General features: G+C 41.8%; 1 protein-coding gene across 3 annotated transcripts in view; it reads left to right on the plus strand.

The window, feature by feature from the left end:
• The window catches only part of NCOA7 (nuclear receptor coactivator 7), a 131,231-nt gene that overhangs the window by 71,220 nt on the left and 39,288 nt on the right, over positions 1-20,723 (plus strand). For all 3 annotated transcript variants that reach the window (XM_053285257.1, XM_053285273.1, XM_053285264.1), the window contains exons 4-7: positions 10,554-10,633; positions 13,018-13,125; positions 15,497-15,610; positions 18,189-18,314. In XM_053285257.1, the coding sequence (XP_053141232.1) occupies positions 10,554-10,633; positions 13,018-13,125; positions 15,497-15,610; positions 18,189-18,314 (428 nt within the window). The remainder of the gene's footprint in view (positions 1-10,553; positions 10,634-13,017; positions 13,126-15,496; positions 15,611-18,188; positions 18,315-20,723) is intronic.

Below are 20,723 nucleotides of genomic sequence, written 5' to 3' on the forward strand. Positions count from 1 at the left end.
TTCCGTAGATAAGGATTAGCCTTAAGTCATAGGCAACAGGAGCTTTTTCAAATTCCTTGAATAGGGAGAAGTTGATAAACTCTTATTTTGTGTAGCTTAGTCTTGATTTTGCTGTGGTTTATTTGCAGTTTTCTGACAGTCTTGCCTGCTTTGACTTGGCAGGAGGTGTGGCAAAGAACTTGTTGGAAGCAAAGCATGTTTTCTATATATTTTTTCTTTTGAAAGTTGCAAAAGACTTAAGACGAACTTGGGATCTTTTGAGGCATGAGGGTGACCTGTCCTCACTCCCATGCCTGAAGATGTTTGCTGTGGATTGTTGCTGTGTCCAGCACCCAGGTGAATTTTGCAAGACCTGTTTGCCCACTGTGCCTAAAGAGGCATTAAAGGTAGCTGCTTGTGAATTCTCAGAAAGAAGCATGAGCATGGAATGGGAAGAGGCTTTGTCTTCTTTAGGCTACAGTCCCACAAATGTGAGTCTTTCCCTGTAGCCAGTGATCACAGCAGCTCCTTGCTGTCAAAGAAGATGATAAAACTTATGCACAGCTTTTCAGCTCAGAAGCAGTTCTCCTGGTCTGTGGATTACAGGCAGCCTTACCTCTTGTTAGGTATGCAAATAACTTATTTCCTTTGTGCTGATGGTTATTTACATATGGAGGAGGGAGTGGAAACATAGGGTTAATAGATCTTAGAAAACTAGATAAAGTGGATAGATTTCGAAAGTTTTCTGATGATACGGAATTTTGCCTTGTGCATGTTGAGTGAAAGATTGAGAGGTGTAGCTCATGATTACCTCCTTGAAACACGTGCTTATTAAAAGCAATTATTATTATTATCTTGTTTACACAGTCAGACAGGTGTTATTGACTGGTTTGTTTTATCCAGACATCAAGTCCTTCCATCATCATCATCATCATCATCATCATCATCATCATCATTATTATTATATGTAGTTTTTTTTTAAGTGTTTTAAAATGTAAGGTAACCATCATTGTTAAGTAACCTGAGTCCTAGTCTTCACACTGCATGTTATGCAGGAAGAAATTGGAACACTTCCAGCCTATGTGTGTTAGGAATTTCAGCCTCAGTGCTTTATTATCCAATATTCATTCAGATCAATATTCAGAATTCTGTGTGTGTGTGTCTGTGTGTGTGTGTATTCGGTCCGGGGTCGAGCTGAACTGGGGGTGGCGGTTGGGCTTAACCCTGAACCTTTGAACTGAACCACTTCGATATTGAACCGGTTCGAATTCGAACCTGTTTGCACACCCCTAGTGCTGAGAGGACTCTGCTCTGTGCGCCAACACCTGCTGAGACCTGTTTGTTGAGCAGGTGGGACAGGACCCTCTCAGCAGTCGTCCCCAAAGCTGTGGACTTTGCTCTCAGCTGAGACGCATTTGGTTTAATCTCTCCCAGCCTTTAAGAGGAAAGTGAAGATTGCCCTTTTTATCCAGGCTTTTGGCCAATGAGCTGTCCTTTTGCTCTTTTTAAACTTTTAGCTGTATTCATTCTGGTTTTTATTGGATTGTTTTTATCTTATTGTTAACCACCCTGGGGTCCTAGGACGAATGGCAGTATGTATATAAATAAATACATATATATATAAATAAATACAAAGCAGTTTGATTTTGATCTAGGAGAGAAAGAGTTAATCCATTGCATTCCTTCTCCCATCCCCCAATGGCCATTCGCCCAGTAAAACCTCCAGCCTCAAAGGCTGGATTTAAGATAAATTTCCAAAGAAAAGAGAAATATGACTATATGTTACATATAGTTTTGGCCCTTAAGTAGATAGTAATAGAAAGCATATGCTGCAGGCATATGCCACATATATCAAAGGGATAGGGCTGCGGCACAGTGGTAGAGCATGTGCTTTGCATATGCAAGGTACCTCCAGTACCTGGCACCTCCTAGTGTAAAGATCTCTGGTAGGAAGGCTGAGGAAGATCTCTGCCCCTGACCTTAGGAACATAAGGCTACCCTGCTAACTGGGCAAAGAGGCACCTTTTACCGTGGTGATTTTCTTTATTTAGCAGGGGGAGAGTAACTGGCCCTGTCCACCTCCAGCTCAGTACCTCCAGTGACTGTTGCTGGTGTCTATCTTGTTGTTGTTGTTTTTAGAATGTGAGCCCTTTGGGAACAGGGAGCCATCTTATTTATTTATTATCTCTCTGTGTAAACCGCCCTGAGCCATTTTTGGAAGGGTGGTATAGAAATCGAATTAATAATAATAATAATAATAATTCATTGCCTCACACATGGATACTAAAATGTTTAGAAACAACTGGTGCCAGCAAAAACATTCAGATATTTATTAAAAAAGCAATGAGCATGTGGAGTACACAGTTAACAATCAATGGCAAGACACTTGGACAGGTTAGCATTAGAAGAGGCATTTTCCAAGGGGACTCACTATCCCCTCTATTGTTTGTAATCACCATGACCCCACTTTCACAGATACTCAACAAAACAGGCCTCGGATACCAAACATCTAAAACATCAAGTAAAATAAACCATCTGCTGTACATGGACGATCTGAAGTTGTATGGAAAGTCCCAGTCAGAAATTGAATCACTGCTAAACACTGTTCGTATATTCAGTAGCAATATAGCAATGGAGTTTGGACTAGACAAGTGTGCTGCATTAATAATGAAAAGAGGAAAAATAAGAAAAACAGAAGGAATAGAACTGCCCAATGGAAGCAAGATCAAGAAACTGGAAGAGAAAGAACATTACAAATACTTGGGCATTCTCCAGGCTGATAACATTGCACACACTGAAGTTAAAAGAAAAATGGGAAGTGAATATATCAGGAGAGTTAGAAAAATCCTCAAGTCCAAACTCAATGGTGGGAACACCATACAAGCCATAAACACCTGGGCTATACCTGTTATCAGATACACTGCAGGAATAATAGACTGGACCCAAGCAGAGCTAGAGACGCTAGATCGTAAGACCAGGAAAATCATGACCATCAATCATGCTCTGCACCCCCGCAGTGATGTAGATAGGCTCTACCTCCCTCGCAGCTCAGGTGGAAGAGGAATGCTGCAAGTCCATCAAACAGTAGAGGAGGAGAAAAGAGGCCTTGAAGAATATATCAAGGACAGAGAAGAAGATGCACTTCAAATGGTCAATAATGTGAAACTATTCAACACCAATGAAAGAAAGCAGGCCTACAAGAAAGAACAAGTCAAGAACTGAGCAGAAAAATGGAAAAAGAAGCCCCTGCATGGTCAATATTTGCACAATATAAGTGGAAAATCAGACATCACCATGACCTGGCAATGGCTTAAGAATGGTTACTTGAAGAAAGAAACATAGGGTTTAATACTGGCTGCGCAAGAACAGGCACTAAGAACAAATGCAATAAGAGCAAAAGTCGAAAAATCCACAACAAACAGCAAGTGCCACCTTTGTAAAGAAGCAGATGAAACAGTGGACCACCTAATCAGCTGTTGTAAAACAAGCTGAAGAAAAGCTGTTGTAAAAGTTGAAGAAAATGAAGATGTAAAAATATTATGGAACTTCCGACTACAAACAGACAAACATCTGCCACACAATACATCAGATATAACTGTAGTCGAGAAGAAAGAAAAACAAGTGAAAATAATCGACATAGCAATACCAGGGGATAGCAGAATAGAAGAAAAAGAAATAGAAAAGATTACAAAATACAAAGATCTACAAATTGAAATTGAAAGGCTGTGGCAGAAAAAGACCAAAATAATCCCAGTGGTAATTGGCACCCTGGGTGTCAGTTCCAAAAGACCTTGAAGAGCACCTCAACACCACAGGGGTCACTGAAATCACCATCAGCCAATTACAAAAAGCAGCTTTACTGGGAACAGCCTATATTCTGCGACGATATCTATAACAATTGACAATAAAATTCAGCCATCCCAGGTCCTTGGGAAGGACTCGATGTTTGGATAAAACAAACCAGTCAATAACACCTGTCTGACTGTGTAAACAAGAGATAATAATAATGATAATGATAATTGGAAGCTGCCATATACCGAGTCAGACCATTAAGCTCAATGTTGTCTTCACAGACTGGCAGCAGCTTCTCCAAGGTTGCAGACAGGAATCTCTCTCAGCCCTATCTTGGAGAAGCCAGGGAGGGAAACCTTCTGCTCTTCCCAGAGTGGGTCCATCTCCTGAGGGGAATATCTGACAGTGCTCACACTTCTAGTCTCCCATTCACATGTAACCAGGGCAGACCCTGCTTAGCTAAGGAGACAAGTCATGCTTGCTACCGCAAGACCAGCAGACCTGCTGCCAGTCAGCAGAGTATTGGGATTAGATCAGTAGCTTAACTTGGTACAAAGCAGTTCCTATGCCCACTACCTATTTATTTTCCTGGTGATATTCTGGAAGTCCTACTGTGGCCTTTCTTAATGCTTTTAGTATCATTAGAATTCTGTTATCTTCAGAACAGACACCTTTTCTACTTACATGTGGTGTTACCTTACTGTATTGAGTTCTAATTTTGTAAAATTAACTGTGTACGTGCTCCAAGAAAGTTCTTAAGCAACACTTAATGAAAGAAATGTCCTTTTAACTGACCAGTTACTAATCAGTTACAGGACTAATACCTATACAAGGTCATATGAAAAATCCTCCTGAAGCCCATAGCTCCAAGTAAGGTCATAAAACACTGGATGACAGGAAATTACACATAGGTAGGCTGTTCTGACATCAACAGAATATGCTGTGCTTGATACTTGTTGATTTTGCAATCCCATAAGTATTATTCCCTTTTATGATGGCAGTTACATCCACGACCTTAGACACACTATGTAAACTCTGGGTATGTTTTGAAATTATGATACCTAACCCCTACCATGGTAGATCTAGGACCCACTTTCACCCTGAAGTTGTAGCAGTGGACCCACTTTTATCATAAGAACAGCCCTGCTGGATCAGGCCCAAGGCCCATCTTGTCCAGCATCCTGTTTCGCACAGTGGCCCACCAGATGCCGCTGGAAGCCTACAGGCAGGAGTTGAGGGCATGCCTTCTTTCCTGCTGTTACTCCCCTACAACTGGTACTCAGAGGCATCCTGCCTTTGAGGATAGGGTTGGCCTTTAGCCCTCCAACTAGTAGCCGATGATAATAAGGACTTAAGAATCATATACAGTCATCCCTCGCCAACTGTCAGGGTTGCATTCTTGCAAAACCCAGCAGTTGGCAAATTCATGGTTGGTGAGGCATAGAAATCAATGGGAATGAGAGAGATTGGGGAATTGCAGTCCCAAAAGCACCTCAAAAAACAAGGGGGAAAGCACTAAAATCCACTGAAAATCAGCCTGCCCGCTCACTCATCCGCCAGCTCACCCACTCACCACCCCATGGAGCAGAAACGCAAAAGGGTTTGTCATCCTTTTGCTCCCCTCCAATGACATCCTCCGTGGCCATTGGCCTCCTCTTTGTCTCCCTTTCCTCTACCTGTTGCCCTTGCGTGTCTCTCTCTCTCTCTCTCTGTCTCTGTCTCTGTCTCTTTCCCCCCACTGCCTCTTTGTTTTCCTTTCCTCTGCCTGTTTCTCTCAAACTGGGCTTGCCTCCTCCTAGCAGGGTGGCGGCTGCTGCATGGCAGCTCCTTGACTACCATCTCCCTGCTGAACCCGGAGGCCACTCTGGCAATAGTGAAGGGAAGCAAGTCCGGCCCAAGCCAGACAGGAATCTTTGTCCTTCCCCACTTCAGCAGCTCTTCAGCGTTCCACACTTTAGCTTTTGTCTCCATCGTGGCCAGGTCCCCCTCCTTTTCCACCTCACCCCCACAGGTGGGACATCCCACAGGTGGGACAACGTAAATTCGGCACAGAGTGGGGTTGAGGTGGAAAAGGAGGGAGACCTGGCCACGATGGAGACAAAAGCTAAAGTGTGGAACGCTGTAGTTATGAAGTGGCATAACTATAATAGGGCAAGGGGAGACAGTTGCCTGGGGGCCCACTGCCTTGGCCCCCCCCAGAGGCAAGTCACATGACTTACTCCCCCAGCCACGCACCTGCCCGGGCTTCCTTCATTTGTATTCATCATCCGAAATTGATGTGAGTGTTAAGACCTGGAGCTACCAGCACAGCATGCCTTTCTCTAGTACCATTAAATGACTTGCATCGTCTACAGTTTACAAAACCCTTTAAAAAATAATTTAGGATGATGTTCTATTGTGGCACATAGGTTTTAGATAGAAAGATAGAGCAATACTGTGCTTTTTGTTACCCTATTCAGCCTCATTTAAGATGAGCTGAGCTTTTTCATGAGCTCATTTAAGATGAGCTGAGCTTTTTCATGAGCTGAGCTTCAGTGAGAGGGTGCATTTTAAAATCTTGTCTCGGGGCCCACTCCAACCTTGCTATGCCCCTGGTGAGACTGGTTACAAAATCCCAGTCATGCATACTCAAAACCGTGGTTGCTGAGGGATGACTGTGTGCCTATTTCCCCCCTCATTTTAGCCTACTCCTCTTAAGGGAAGGAGGCTTATGAGATCACTGTCTGTATGTCCTCATGGCCAGCTACTTCTGGCTGAAAAGCAAACGGGGCGGCAGGGAAGTACGCTGCCGCCCCATGGGACTTGGGAAATACTGGGCGCTGGCGGAGAGAAATGGAGGGAAGCGTAAGTGCATCCTCCCCTGCCCTTAAAGTACGACCCTCCTGGCATTGAGCCACCAGCGTGTGGTTCTGTGCACATCTCTAGTGTGCATGGAACCGGTTCCGTGCACACCCCTAGCTCCAGGCCCCTGATCATCTTGGTTGCTCGCTTCTGCACCTTTTCCAGTTCTACAATATCCTTCTTAAGATACAGTGACTAGAACTACACGCATTACTCCAAATGTGGTTGCACCATAGATTTGTATAAGGGCATTATAATGCTAGCACTCTTATTTTCAATCTCCTTCCTAATGATCCGTAGCATGGAATTTTGCCTTTCTCACCGCTGCCGCACATTGAGTCGACACTTTCAATGAACTGTCCACCATGACCCCAAGATCTTTCTCGTGTTCAGTCACTGACAGCTCAGCTCCCATCAGCATATATGTGGTTGAGGGTTTTTGTTGTTTTTTTGCCCCAATATGCATCACTTTACACTTGCTTACATTGAACCACATTTGCCATTTTGTCGCCCACTCACCCAGTTTGGAGATATTCTTTTGAAGCGCCTTACAATCTCTTTTGGATTTCACTACCCTAAATAGTTTGGTGTCATCTGCAAATCTGGCCACTTCACAGCTTAACCCAACTTCTAGATAATTTATGAACAAGTTAAAGAGCACTGGTCCCAGTACCGATCCCTGGGGGACCCCACCTCTTGTTTTCCTCCATTTAGAGAACTATCCATTTATACTTACCCTCTGTTTCCTGTCCTTCAACCAGTTACCAGTCCACACATGGATCTGGCCCCTTATTCCATGATTGCGAAGTTTACTCAAGAGCCTTTGGTGGGGAACTTTGTCAAAACCTTTTTTGAAATCCAAGTATGCTATGTCAACTGGATCATCTTTATCCATATGCCTGTTGATGCTCTCAAAGAACTCCAAAAGGTTAGTGAGGCAAGACTGGTCCTCCTTCAGCAAGTCCCATTCTTCTTTTCATTAATTTACCTGGCACCAAAGTTAAGCTAGCCAGCCTATAATTTCCCAGATCCCCCCCGCCCCCGATCCCTTTTTGAAAATCAGAGTTACATTAGCTGCTTTCCAGTCCTCTGGTACAAAGCCTGTCTGTAGGGACAAGTTACATATTTTTGCTAGGAGATCAGCATTTTCACATTTGAGTTCCTTCAGAACTCTTGGGTGGATGCCATCTGACCCTTGAGATTTGTTAACTTTTAGTTTTTTAAGACCGCTTAGAACATCCTCTCTCATCACCTCAAATTGGCCCAGTTCTTCAGCCTCCAATCTGAGAAGCTCAGTTCCAGAGTGGGTATATGGTCAGTGTCCTTCGCCATGAAGACAGACACAAAGAACTCATTCAGCATCTCTGCAATCTCCTTATCCTCTTTAATAATCCTTTTCATGCCCTCATCATCTAAGGGTCCAACCGCTTCCCTGGCAGGTTTTCTGCTGCTGATATATTTTAAAGGTGTTTTTGTTATTCCCCTTGACACAACTCTTATTCTGCAACTCTGACATCTTGCACCAGATCCTGGGCACCACTCAGGATTTAATCCAAGATCGCCATCTCTCTGGTTGGTTCTGCAACTAATGTTCTAAGGCACAGTCATTTAGCATAAATAGAAATTTGGCCTCTTTTTCACTACTGAATGTGAATTTACTGAGTCTTATGTGCGGGTAATTGAAGTCACCCATTATTACCACTCTGTCTCTTTTTGACATCTCTCTTATTTGCTTCTCCGGGTCACCCTCAGTGTTTTGATCTGGAGGGTGATCAGTGAAGGGCAATGTTCCACCATGTAGTAGTGCTTAAGGTTAATAATGTACTTTAGCTTTACAATTTTGAACATTTCTACATGATCAGAGATGTGGGTTAGGAAATTTTTTATGAACAATGTTCCCATACTTTCTTTTTCTGGTGGACAGTGTTCCATTTCTAAAATTTTATTGGTTGACATCCAGACAAGCATTAAACATGTGCAGGAGCACAAGTACCAGACCTACTGCTGCACTTTTGCTTGAGTGGGGAAAGTGGCAGCACTACTTTTGAGACAGAATATGGGAAATTAATATGCTGGAGGTGGTTTCTCCCCCGCCCCCACTTTAAATCGTAATAAGTAGGTCAAATAACGTTGCAAAACAGGTCATAATCTATTTAAGGCATCAAGAAAATTTGTGTAGTTGTTTTTTTGAGAAAAAATATATAACATACATTTTATGCAAATGAGGGAAATTTTTCCAATTCATAAATTTCTAGAAAACTCCCATCTCTGCAAGCAGTGAGTTTCCGCTCCTCAGTTGTACTTTGGGTTCCCACTTTGTCTGTACAAAGCTAAAGCCCTATCCTCCACTGTAATTTGAGGAAGGAAATACTGAATGGATCCTGCCCAAAACATACCAGGATGTAGTCATGAAATTGATTAATTTCTGATCTTGACTTGTTACCCTTCAGGCCCCGGGTCGCAACCTTGGTGCTCCAGCTGTTGGGAGTTGTAGCTCAACATCATTCCCAGCCACAATTTATTGTGGCTGGGGATGATGGGAGTTGTAGTTCAACAACAGCTGGAACCTACCAAAGGTTACCTACCCCAATCTAGACTGACCACATGCCCTAATGGTACAGTACTTGTAAACCTTTATTATATGTATACATGCACTGTTTGAATTGGTTGCATCTATAAAGGCTATTCATATGAGCAGCCTAGCCTGGACAAGGGCAGCCTAGGCTAAGCTTCTTGTGTGCAGGGTTGGGAGCAAGGCAGCTCCCAGTGCTGCCCTCCCACCAAACCCTGCTTTTTATCCTAGCCTTCAGTCAAGGTTAAGGGCATGCTTGCACCCTTAACCCTGGTGCCAGGATCCCTGTGAACGCTCAGATGTCAGAGACATCTCCCGGGTGATTCCCCTATGCATCGTGCTCATTGTGTGGTGTATTATGGGGTTCCTGGAGGCCCCATAACGTGTCCTGGCCTCCAGAGATCTGTGCTGCCACGAACAGGCAGATCATGTGGGAGTGCTTTCGGCGCTCCCACCAACATTCAACCATCGAATGGGGGGAAGGTAAATTTTGCGCAGCCTTCTCCCATCCCCACCCAACTGCCCTGCCTCCAGTCATGTGAATACACTTGTAGTCTCCCCTTCTTCCAAGATGCATGGGAATGCATGCAAGATTTCCCCTCCCATATTATCCTAGCAAATAATGACTGGCTCTTGACCCACCCATAAAGTGAGCTTCATGGCTGAGTGGGGACTTGAGCCTTGATTGGGATGACCTGGGTTTAACACTTTGTACAGTGCCATCTTGATCTCAAAAAACAAGAAGCACAACATTGGTATAATGGGCAGTGTGAACCCTTCTACTGAACCAATATGTGTGGGTAGGAGTATTAAAGCAATCAAACTAGATGAAACGGACTACTGAATTAAAATGTGGTTGGTGTATTTGCCATCTGTAACAATAATACCATTTGTCACTTTAGGTAAGCAATGTGGTCATGTGATTGTAAGCAGTGAACCTTTTGTTGACTGTAGCATATTTATACAGGCACTGACAATTTGTAATGACTCTCACAGCTGGAACTGCTATTAACCTATTGTGCGTGGGATTTTGCGGAGCGGGAGTATTTATTAAGGCTATACAACTTAATACCTCTTCATGTTGATAAAGGAGTTATGTGGATTTCATTTTAGAACTGTAATAGAAAGGTTAGAGGTAGGACTGTCCATGGTGGGTGACTATGTCTTCACTGGTGTTAAACTATTAAATGCAAGAAACACTTTTTTCTCTGTAAGTTCACCCCCAATTTTCAAGTATTGCCAACATAACTGTCATTAGAACATGTATAGTTCAGTACTAATTTGTGATTGCAAAATGTGCATATGCTGACAGATGACTGGCTTAAAACCTGTTTACCTTAGGTAATTACTCTCCTGGTTTCTTCTTCAGATGACAATCAAATCAAAACCAATGAAAAGAAAGAAAAGAAAATGGTTTCTCAGAAACCCCATGGTACAATAGAATATACGGTAAGAACTTAGGCACACAGAAATTGTTGCATGGGCATTCTTTTTGAAAGAAACAGACACATAGGGTTCCCAAATGTCATATAAATAACTCTACATTTTAACTTTGTTTCTTATATGTTGCCACCAAGGGGATCCTTGGTCCTTTTTCTATGGTATGACTATCTTACTAGATTCCTTAATTAGATGCGGAGTATGTTACTTTTGTGAATCTGTACTATGCAGATTGGCTGTTGTCTGCCAGTTACAGTGTCCTTTAGTGCCAAACTAGTGTCTCGCTCCCTTTCCTTAACTTGTGGAAAATGTTTTCTGATTTACATTGAACAAGTCTGTCCCTTTAGGCATAATTATCTTGGCATGTGCATTGGTTATGGTCTTCGAGCAGAGTGAAAGTTCAAATGTTGATTTCTATACACTCTACAGGTCAATTGACTAAAACAGCAGTTCTCATTCTTGGGACCCTAGATGTTGTTAAACTATAGCAACATTGGTTGAAGGCCATTGTGGCTGGAGATCATGAGAGTTGTAGCCCAGCAACATCTGGAGATCCAAGATTGGGACCCTTGGACTAAAGTATAATGGGCAGGCAGAGCAATGGTGCTGAATATATATGCACATTTACTCTCTTAATAGAACCTGTGATGTTCACAGGAGCCCAGACTGCTTCCACTGTCATATATTAATGGCTTCAAGTTGTGATATTTATACTGGTGGACATGTTGCACAGTGAAATGTTGACACTGGGAACTTGCTGGGACTGCTGCAGAATGCAAGTCAGCCCTGAAGGTCTTGTGCAGCACCAACAGGGAATTTGCATCACCACTTAAAACAGCATCCAGGCAGTTGAGCAGAGCTACTTTCTCAATGGAAAAAGCTCTACTCCTGGACACTGTTTGAAGTGGTTGCACAACTACCGTCATGCCGTACTGTTGGGCATGTCTTTCATGTTGTGTGGCAGCACTGGTGAGTCCCTGACACCCACATTTCAGTGTGCAGCATCTCTGCCACTGTGTGTGGTGAAGACTGGCTTTCTTGCCCTCTGACTGGCCCCATATGATGGTTTCATGTTTGTTTTAAATCTCTGTTCTTGGATTGTATTTTATTGTGCCAAATTGATACAAGCTGCCTTGAATTTATTTTCAAGACAAGAGAAATATACATATTTAAAATAAATAGAATAGAACCTTATGTTCCAAATTCAGCTTACTCTAGGTCAGAGGTTTCCAACCTTTTTAAACAAGTGTACTGTTTCTGGTGCAAACCTTTAGCTCAGGTACCCCACAGAGGAACCCCCCGCCACACACACATTTAAATGTAACAGTTATGAGACAGGCTATTCCACTTGCTGGCTTACATCCAGACTTGGTAACCCATAAGTACTCACATTCAATTTATTAGGACGAATTTACTTGTCCTATTAATTTCAGTGGGAGTTCTCTGCTCTAATTTTCTGACGCCTCTCAGTCTGGCTTAGGGGAGGGTACACTTAGCTTCAGCATGTAGCCAGCCAATCAGGAGCAGAAGAGGGGGGTCTTACTCTCCTCCCTCTCCTTCTGCATCAGACCTATTACTGAGGACATGTCAGCTTTAACCCAGCGATGCTCAGATGAGGAACAAATCATTTGGCTGCACAACAGGGCCCTGGGAGACCTTTAAGTACCCCCAAGGGTACTAGTAGCCCCTGTTGGGAACTCCCAAGGGTACTAGTAGCCCCCGCTCTAGATTAACAGAAACACAATGCAAGGGAGGAACACTACAAGATGCTCTGTGTACTCAAGCTCTAGTAAACATGTCATGGGGTTTAGGGAATTATGTCCACTGTGAGATGAGTTTGTGTTGTAGACAATGCAAATTAGTTTTAAAACTGATAAATGATTGACCTAATTTGATATTAAGGAGAGAGCAAAGTGAGTCGGTACTATGGATTTACTGTACATTAGTGTGTTTTTACTTAGGTTGCCACAGTTAAATCCTGCCTCCAATCCAAAATCAAAAGATGGAAATACTTTCTATGAATCCTCATATGTACTGTAAAGAGAGACTGTTATGTGCTGGCACACTTTATTGATCCTTGGCTCTTCCCAGAAGTCAAATGCAAGCACTAGAATGCCATGCAAAAGAATTCAGGATTGCTGGGCTAGAGTAGAAGTTAAGTCAAAGAGTATTTTGAGTGATATCTCATATTACTCACATCTCTCACCCTTGATGTGAGTAACGATATCCCTATTATGGATTGGGCCATTACATTCTGAAATTAATGTAGCATACACTCTTCCCCAAATTTGTGAACTAGTCTTCTAAATTTGGAGTTATTTTTGATATGTGTTTGCATGTTTAGTGACACCACATTTTAAAATTGAATTTTGCTATTTTTCTTCCCTTTTTAGGCTAAAAGCCAAGACACTCTTAACAGCATAGCTCTGAAGTTTAACGTCACACCAAATAAACTTGTGGAACTCAATAAGCTTTTTACACACACAATTGTTCCAAGCCAGGTAATTATGTCAAGATTAAACTCCAACCTCTTCTATCTGTAAAATGAAGTTCTAAAATCATGTTGCAGTAAATACAATGATGAAAGTGAGATCTTAACTGTTGTAAATCAGCAGTTTCAGATGCACACCATGTGAAGAGAATGTATTTGCATGTATGCATGCTGCCACTCAAACACTTATCCAAAGTATGTTTTTGGATACATACTTTGTATGTATATACTGCTGGAGTGTTGGATTGACAATGAAAAACATACATCCAAAGCCGCCTTTCACATTTTAGTGTACCTGGTAGTGAAGTCATTGGGCTGATTTGGATGATACTTTTAAAGGAGAACACACTGATAGTGTGCTTGTCTTTTGTGGACATCCAGACCACTTCCCTCACATGCTAAAGGAGTGTTCCAGGAGGACATCAAAGAAAGACGTTGTGACAGGCACACACCCAGTGCACCCTTCTTTAATCACATGGACCATAAAAGCATTGTCCAAACCAGTGTTTTGTATTTCCTCATTATATGGTGCTGCTTTCTAGTAAACTGGAATGTGGCAAGGGAAGCAAGAGGTGAAGGAGACCCAGGCGAGCGAGACCTTCGCTTTCAAGCCTTTGCACCTCCAGATTTCTCCAAAAGAGTTTTTGCTGCCACCACCAACCTTTCCAGGCACTGGATGCCTGAAAAAAAGCACCTTCCAAAATACACAAGAGATGGTCCAAACGTGTATGTATTGGTTATTTCCCTGAAGGCTAAGGTTCAACCCCAAAGCTCTTTTACCCTTTCAGCAGCAAAATGGCCCAAGCAGGCACAGGTGGGACAACGTAAATTCAGCACAGAGACGCAAGTTTTGGGCGGGTAAAAATATGTTAAATAAATAAATAAAGCATGGTTGTAGCAGTCTTTGGTCCCATGTCAGGACAAAATAACTGCTCAGTCCCAAGAGCTCTGGAACACACAACTTGGACACCATGAGCACCCAGCGGGAGCTGCTTTTGTATTTCTTTCTCTTATTTTGAAGAGCGAAAAGGTCAGACAGAAAAGCTGTCTCCTTGTGTCTGTCACCCCTGAGATTGAGACTTAAGTGTGAAAGGCTTGGAATAGCCATCTGGTCAGGATGGCCCAGACATATAGATAGGAATAATAGTTATCTCATTTGCATCTCTCAGGATGACAGCAATTAGCACCAAATGGTTCAGGCTAAAAACAGTGAAAAGGTGATGTGGCAGGGAAGCCTGGAGATCATGGTATATGATTAAAGCCACTATTGAAAAACTCATAAGAACCAAGGTGAAGGTTCTAGTGTTTGGACACTTCTCAGTAGAAGTGTTTCTCCACACAGGAGATCAAGAATTCAGTGCTGGTAGTTTGTATATCCCTCTGATTCTAAAACCAGTGAGATTTACAGTGTCTCTCTACAGATGAAGCAAATGCTGGTCTATCCATCCAATCCTGGGGCCAGGATAGAGTTTTGGAAGAGTGTTGAGAAACTTTCAAACTAATAAGCTTCCTTCAGGCAATGCAGGTTCTCTGAAGTTCTGCAAAATTATTCTCGGTAATGTTCTCAGTTCATGTTAATTCTAGACATGTTTGTTGAGCCTCTTCGTTATCCTCCGTGAACTAAAAACACACCCTGGAACACTCCCGCCCCCAGTTGCCTGCAGCTATACATTGAGTAGCATTTCTTATGATGTCACATCCTGTACTTTAAGAACACATAGTACTTAATATGTTTATATTTGTGTTTTACATTTTGCTTTGTTAGCAAATGTAGATTTTTCCCTTGCTAAAGCAACTTGCTGCTGATTATAATTTTTAAAAGTCTGAATGTTAGAAAATGTAGATTATAAAGATTGTGTGGCTCCAAACAAATTAGCTAAAAAGGATTGTGTGCGTTATCCAGAATGTCCATAGCAATGTGAATCTTCATTCACTTTGCTTGCTCTCCTCACTTCGATCTTTGGACAGAGGAGCTATTTAGAAATCTTGTGGTGTTACAGACTGACTGGTGATGACTACTGACCAGTGATGACCAGGCAGCATTTCAGTTAAAAGTGCTTAAGTCTTGTTGGTTTTCTGTTGACTTTAGCACTTCTCACTGGATAACAGCTTTGGTAGTAACTTGGTGATAGTTTCTGTGGGGAGGTCTTTTCCCTTCCAGAAATGGCTTTCACATCCACATCACTAGAAATAAAAGTAGGCTACATCCTGTAATAAGAGAGTAACAGAATGGAGGTAGCTGTCTGCTGTGTATATTTATAGCTTGGTGGTTTACAATGATGGCCTAAAAAGTGGCTGTGTTCATAGTGGGTTCTGTTTAATTTCCTTGTCACACTTCATAGGTATTTAGTGTTGTTTCTGTTGGGGTTTTATTGGTACAGGTTCTGTATGTACCAGATAATGAGCCTGTTTCCACTACTGCAAAGTTTGCTGCTTCAAGTCCTAGTGCTCCTGTTTCACCTTCATCATCAGATGCAGAGTACGATAAGCTTCTGGTAAGATGTCAGGCAGCCTGTGTTGTGTTTGAGGCATTGGCTGAGCTATTTTTGTTTGATTTCCTTTCAAGCTGCGGAATTGCTTAACAGATTGGCAATACATTGGGACAACTTTACATGTATGAGAGTCACTTACCAACTGCTCTGCATAGCAGCTGTTGCCATGAGCTGAGCTGTTCACTTGTATTGGTTCACAGCTTGGACTGGTGAATTTCTCCAAAAAACAAACACACCAGGAAGTCTGAGAAAATCACTGGCTGATACCTTGACTAAAGAAACACAGTGCTGCAGCATCGCTGCTTCTGAGGAGTTCCACACTTATGCTGCTGCACTTATGCTAATCAATCTCTGTGTGTGTGTGTGTGTGTGTTGTGTATGTGCGTGTGTGAATTTGGGCAACCTCCACTTCCATCTGAAGCTCTTTGTGTCACCTCAGATATGTTCCTGAGTGCTGTGTGACCCTTAGGAACATCCTTTTGGGTGGCGCAAAAGGCTTCCTGAGGAATGGAAGCTTGTTAAAAATTTGCCCTCACCACTAAATCAGTAGTATAGCTGAGTGAGTTGAATTTTTTCAGAAGTACCAGTGCTTTGTCAGTCAAGATGTCAGCCACTCTTTCTGCACAAGGAGCTATTGTACACAATAACTCAACATTTAATATTAAATAAACAGACAGCAGATAATTTATTACAATATCAATAACTCGTTATAACATTAAGAAGAATGAATGAAGTTCTGACAATTGGGAGTTAGTTGAGCAAAAAAATTATTCTATGATTCTCAACTGAGCATAAATATATTTTGCCTCCTTTCACATTACTGCATCATCCCACATGGGGCAATGTTTAAAGTAGTTTCCAGTGCAATATCCATAATGCAAACACCAGAGAAAGAAAATACAAAAAGAGAGAAGAGAGTGTGGAGGTGCTCAGAGAATAATTTATTAGCCCCACTTGTTAAGAATCTTATCTCTTCCTCGGGGCAACAGATTAATTCATTCAAAGGGCAACCAAAGTTCCACACTGTTTTAGAGTGAGACAGTGTTGAAGACAGTTCTAGTTGCCTTTTGAATGAATTAAATCTGTTGCCCTGAGGAAGAGTCATAAAACTTGAGATGCTTTGGGGCTAATAAATAATCTCTGTACACTCTCACAGTCTCCTTCCCTCCCCCCCTCTCTCCTTCTCCCTAATATGAAAGCCAGTCATAACAGCAGTGAACGCAGTACTGGGGATTATTAATGTGCAAACTCCTTCCACTGTAGTGGGACTCCTTGACATATTGCATAGTAGCATCAGAAGTCCTCATGAGGCCACATGAGGAGTCTATGCCATGACTCTGTTCAACTAGAGATATGCCTGAAGCATGGTTCGGAGCGTGGTTCAAGTACCTTTAAGGAAATTAGAAAGGGAACTTTAAGACAAAGGAGAGCAGGTGCTTACCTGCTCTCTGCCACCCTTCTAGCTTCCTGCTGGGAAGGCACATGTTCCAAAAAGCCCCGTGTACCATCAGCATGCACATGGCGCCCGTGGATGCCATTTGTGTAGCGGGATATGTGTCGATAGGTGTGCCAGGTGGGGAAATGTATGCCTCCACACAGTAAAGGGTGGTGGTCTGAGAGTGGTCCAGCACCATGAGGCTCTGCCCAGGAGGTAAGTAGATGTTAGATCACAGGTCCTGGGCTGTCCTACCACCTCCAACAACAGTAGCAGCCCCTGATCCTAGGAAGAGCAGTAATGGTCTGGAATAAGCCCCAGGCTAGGCCCCATCTATTTGACTTGAATTTGCTTACATTGCCAGACAACATGGAAAGAGCATGTTGTGGTAAAATAGGAAAGAAGCTTAGGAGAAATTTTTGTCATTTTGCAAATGTATCCTGAAATTGGCTTATTTCTGTCAGTGTCTATATGCAAGGTTTTTAGGTTCCATAGAACCTTTCATCAAGCAGAAGCTGAGGGATTTTGTATCTTTCTATGAAAATCACACAGCATCATATCAGGATTAAATGTGCATGAAACTAGGTTTTTTGCTAGTTTTATTTACATTTTTTAAATTTACATTTTATATCCTGGTCTTTCTCCAAGGATCCCAGAGCGGTGTACTACAAACTTAAGTTTCTCCTCACAACAACCCTGTGAAGTAGGTTAGGCTGAGAGAGTGACTGGCCCAGAGTCACCCAGAAAGTATCATGGCTGAATGGGGATTTGAACTCAGGTCTCCCCGGTCCTAGTCCAGCATTTTAACCACTACACCACGCTGGCTCTTCTTGGGCAAAGAAGTACTTTTAAAATAGTAACCCATTTATTTGGCAAGGTGAGAGGAACTGCTCCTGTTGAATCCCACACAGTGTCCCTCCAGTGGCTGCTGTTTAAGATTGCAAGCCCTTTTTGGACAGAGAACCATTTTCTCATTCTTTTTTCTATATGAATGGCTTTAAGAACAATTTATTTTTAAAAAATAATAATTTTTTTAAAAACGTGATATGTAGGGTTAATAATAAAAATACATCGGTATGTAATACAAAATTACTGTGTTTACTGTTTATATACTGACTCAAATATGTATGCATTTTATTTTTGAAGGATGCTGACTTGGCAAGAAGGGCTTGCAGACCACTCCAAAGAGTCCTGTCCTCCACCTCAGAGGAAGATGAGCCAATTTGTTACAAGTTTTTAAAAATGAATTGTCGGTACTTCACAGATGGCAAGGTAGAGAGCTTTGATGGGTGCTTATGCAACATGTTTGCTGTTATATGCAGTATGATAGGCAAATGGCAACATTCTGTGCCATAAACTGTGCAGATTGCTAGTTCTTCTTCTTATGAGAGTATTAAGATTTTCAGACTCTTTAATGGAATTAACAGATGTTAATTTCTGTTAGCAGATGCAAGGGGTTACCATTGTAACCCAATTAAGTGGTGATTTTTCAGTTTTAAGACATTTTAACTATATTTTTCTCAGTCAAATTACATTGAAAGAGTTCTCTTCCTTTTTGAGAAAATGTATAAAAGTGTTCTCTGGCATGAGAGATGCATGGTGAATTCACTTTCATCCCAAGGAGGGAGTTCTGCATCAAAAGGGTTACGTTTGCAAGCTGGAAACACTGGCATCAAAGAATCAAAGTTGACATCAACTTCAGTTCAATGCTAAGTTTTATTACTATTTATTTATTCAATTTATATACTGCTCTTCCTTAAGTGGCTCAGGATGGTTTACATTAATATCTAAAACACATAATAAAATAATTAAAATCAAGACATGGAAACCAGAATAAAATTAAAACTAGATATCATTAAAAGCCAGGCTACAAAGATGGGTCTTAAAGCTCTCTTGAAGGCCTCCAACGAAAATAATTCTCTCATATCCATGGGGAGTGTGTTCCACAGCCTATGGGCTACAGCTGAGAAGGTCCAATCCCAGGTCACCACCAGAGGAACTGGTGGCACCTGAAGGTGGACGCCTCTTGATGATCTTTAATGAGTTGTGGGGAGGATCTTGTAGAGAAAGGCCCTCTCTAAGGAAACTCGGATCTAAGCCATTATTTAGCTTTTAAATAACAAGAGTCAGCTTACCTCTTTCTCAGTCTGAACTTCTCTTCTTCTCCTCTTTCCCTCTGACTGGGTCTTCAGTTCCTCCCTTTGTTACCTTAGGTCTGACTGTAGGAGTCCTGTGTTTCTCTTTACTGGGACCTCCTTCTTTGTGGCTGAAAAGGCTTGGCTTTCAGGAATTCAAACAGTGTTAATTTCCTTTTTTAAAAAATTTCATTATTTTATCCATAATATAAACAGACAAACATAAGAAAAATAGAATAACAAAAGAAAGAAAGAAAAAAACAGAGACGTGATCAAACAATACAATTACAATGATTCTCATTACATTCTGTGTACTTTCACCTTTATACCATCATCTCCCTCTCCCCTTCTCCAATCTGAAAGATAAATGGCTGCAAATTTAAAAACAGTAACGTCAATAATTAGTGTACCTGTTATCTACACAGAGCATTCAGCATTAAATTTCTCTACAAAAAGAAACCAAATCTCGGGTGCGTAACCAAACCCTGTGATATCTTATTTTGAACAAATAGTTCCCAAGTCTGAGGAAAAAAATCTTCAGATTTGTTCTTAATATATGCAGTAATTTTGGCCATTGATGCATTATCCCAAATTTTAAGATACCAATCATCTAGAGACAGAATCAGATTCATAAAGGATTCTTGCCGCCATGTCCCTTTCCTTTTGCTAGCCAAGTTTCTTTTCTCCTGCTTCACCTTTCAGAATTAAAATTTTTTAATTTTTAATCCAGGCATGCACAAGTTTGTTTATTTTTATTTATTGCTCCATTTCTATACCACTTTTCATTAAAATAATTCTAAAGTGGTTTATAATATAATTAAAATAATGCACAGTTAAAATAGAAATTAAAATACAAAATATTAAATATAAAAATATATCTCTATTTAGAAGTTTTAAAACCTTTATAACACAGTAACACACAAAACAGCAGCAGTAAAAATTGTATTCTCAAATAAAAGCCTGGGTGAAGAACAATGTTTTTACTTGTTTTCTAAAACTGTGATGGAGGCTGAGGAGCGGATGCTAGCTGGGAGAGCATTCCAAAGCCTGAGGGCAATGACTGAGAAGGTCATGTCCCATGTGCTCGTCAGCTGAGCCTCTCTCACCATTGGCATGTGGAGCAGATCCCCCTCTGATCTTGTCAAGCGGTCAGAAATCCTTGGGAGCAGGCAGTCCTTCAGATATTCAGATACCAGAGCCAGCGTGGTGTAGTGGTTAGAGTGCTGGACTAGGACCGGGGAGACCCGAGTTCAAATCCCCATTCAGCCATAATACTAGCTGGGTGACTCTGGGCCAGTCACTTCTCTCTCAGCCTAACCTACGTCACAGGGTTGTTGTGAAAGAGAAACTCAAGTATGTAGTACACTGCTCTAGGCTCCTAGGAGGAACAGCGGGATATAAATGTAATAATAATAATAATAATATTCAGGGCCCAAATCGTTAAGGGCTTTAAAGGTCAAAACCAGCACCTTGAATTTTACCCAGATACAAATTGGTAGCCAGTGCAGTTATTTCAGGGGTAACTGTGGTCAGATCTGCCTTTTCA

The sequence above is a fragment of the Hemicordylus capensis genome, chromosome 1, assembly GCF_027244095.1.
Source record: "Hemicordylus capensis ecotype Gifberg chromosome 1, rHemCap1.1.pri, whole genome shotgun sequence".
Taxonomy (NCBI): Eukaryota; Metazoa; Chordata; class Lepidosauria; order Squamata; family Cordylidae; genus Hemicordylus; species Hemicordylus capensis.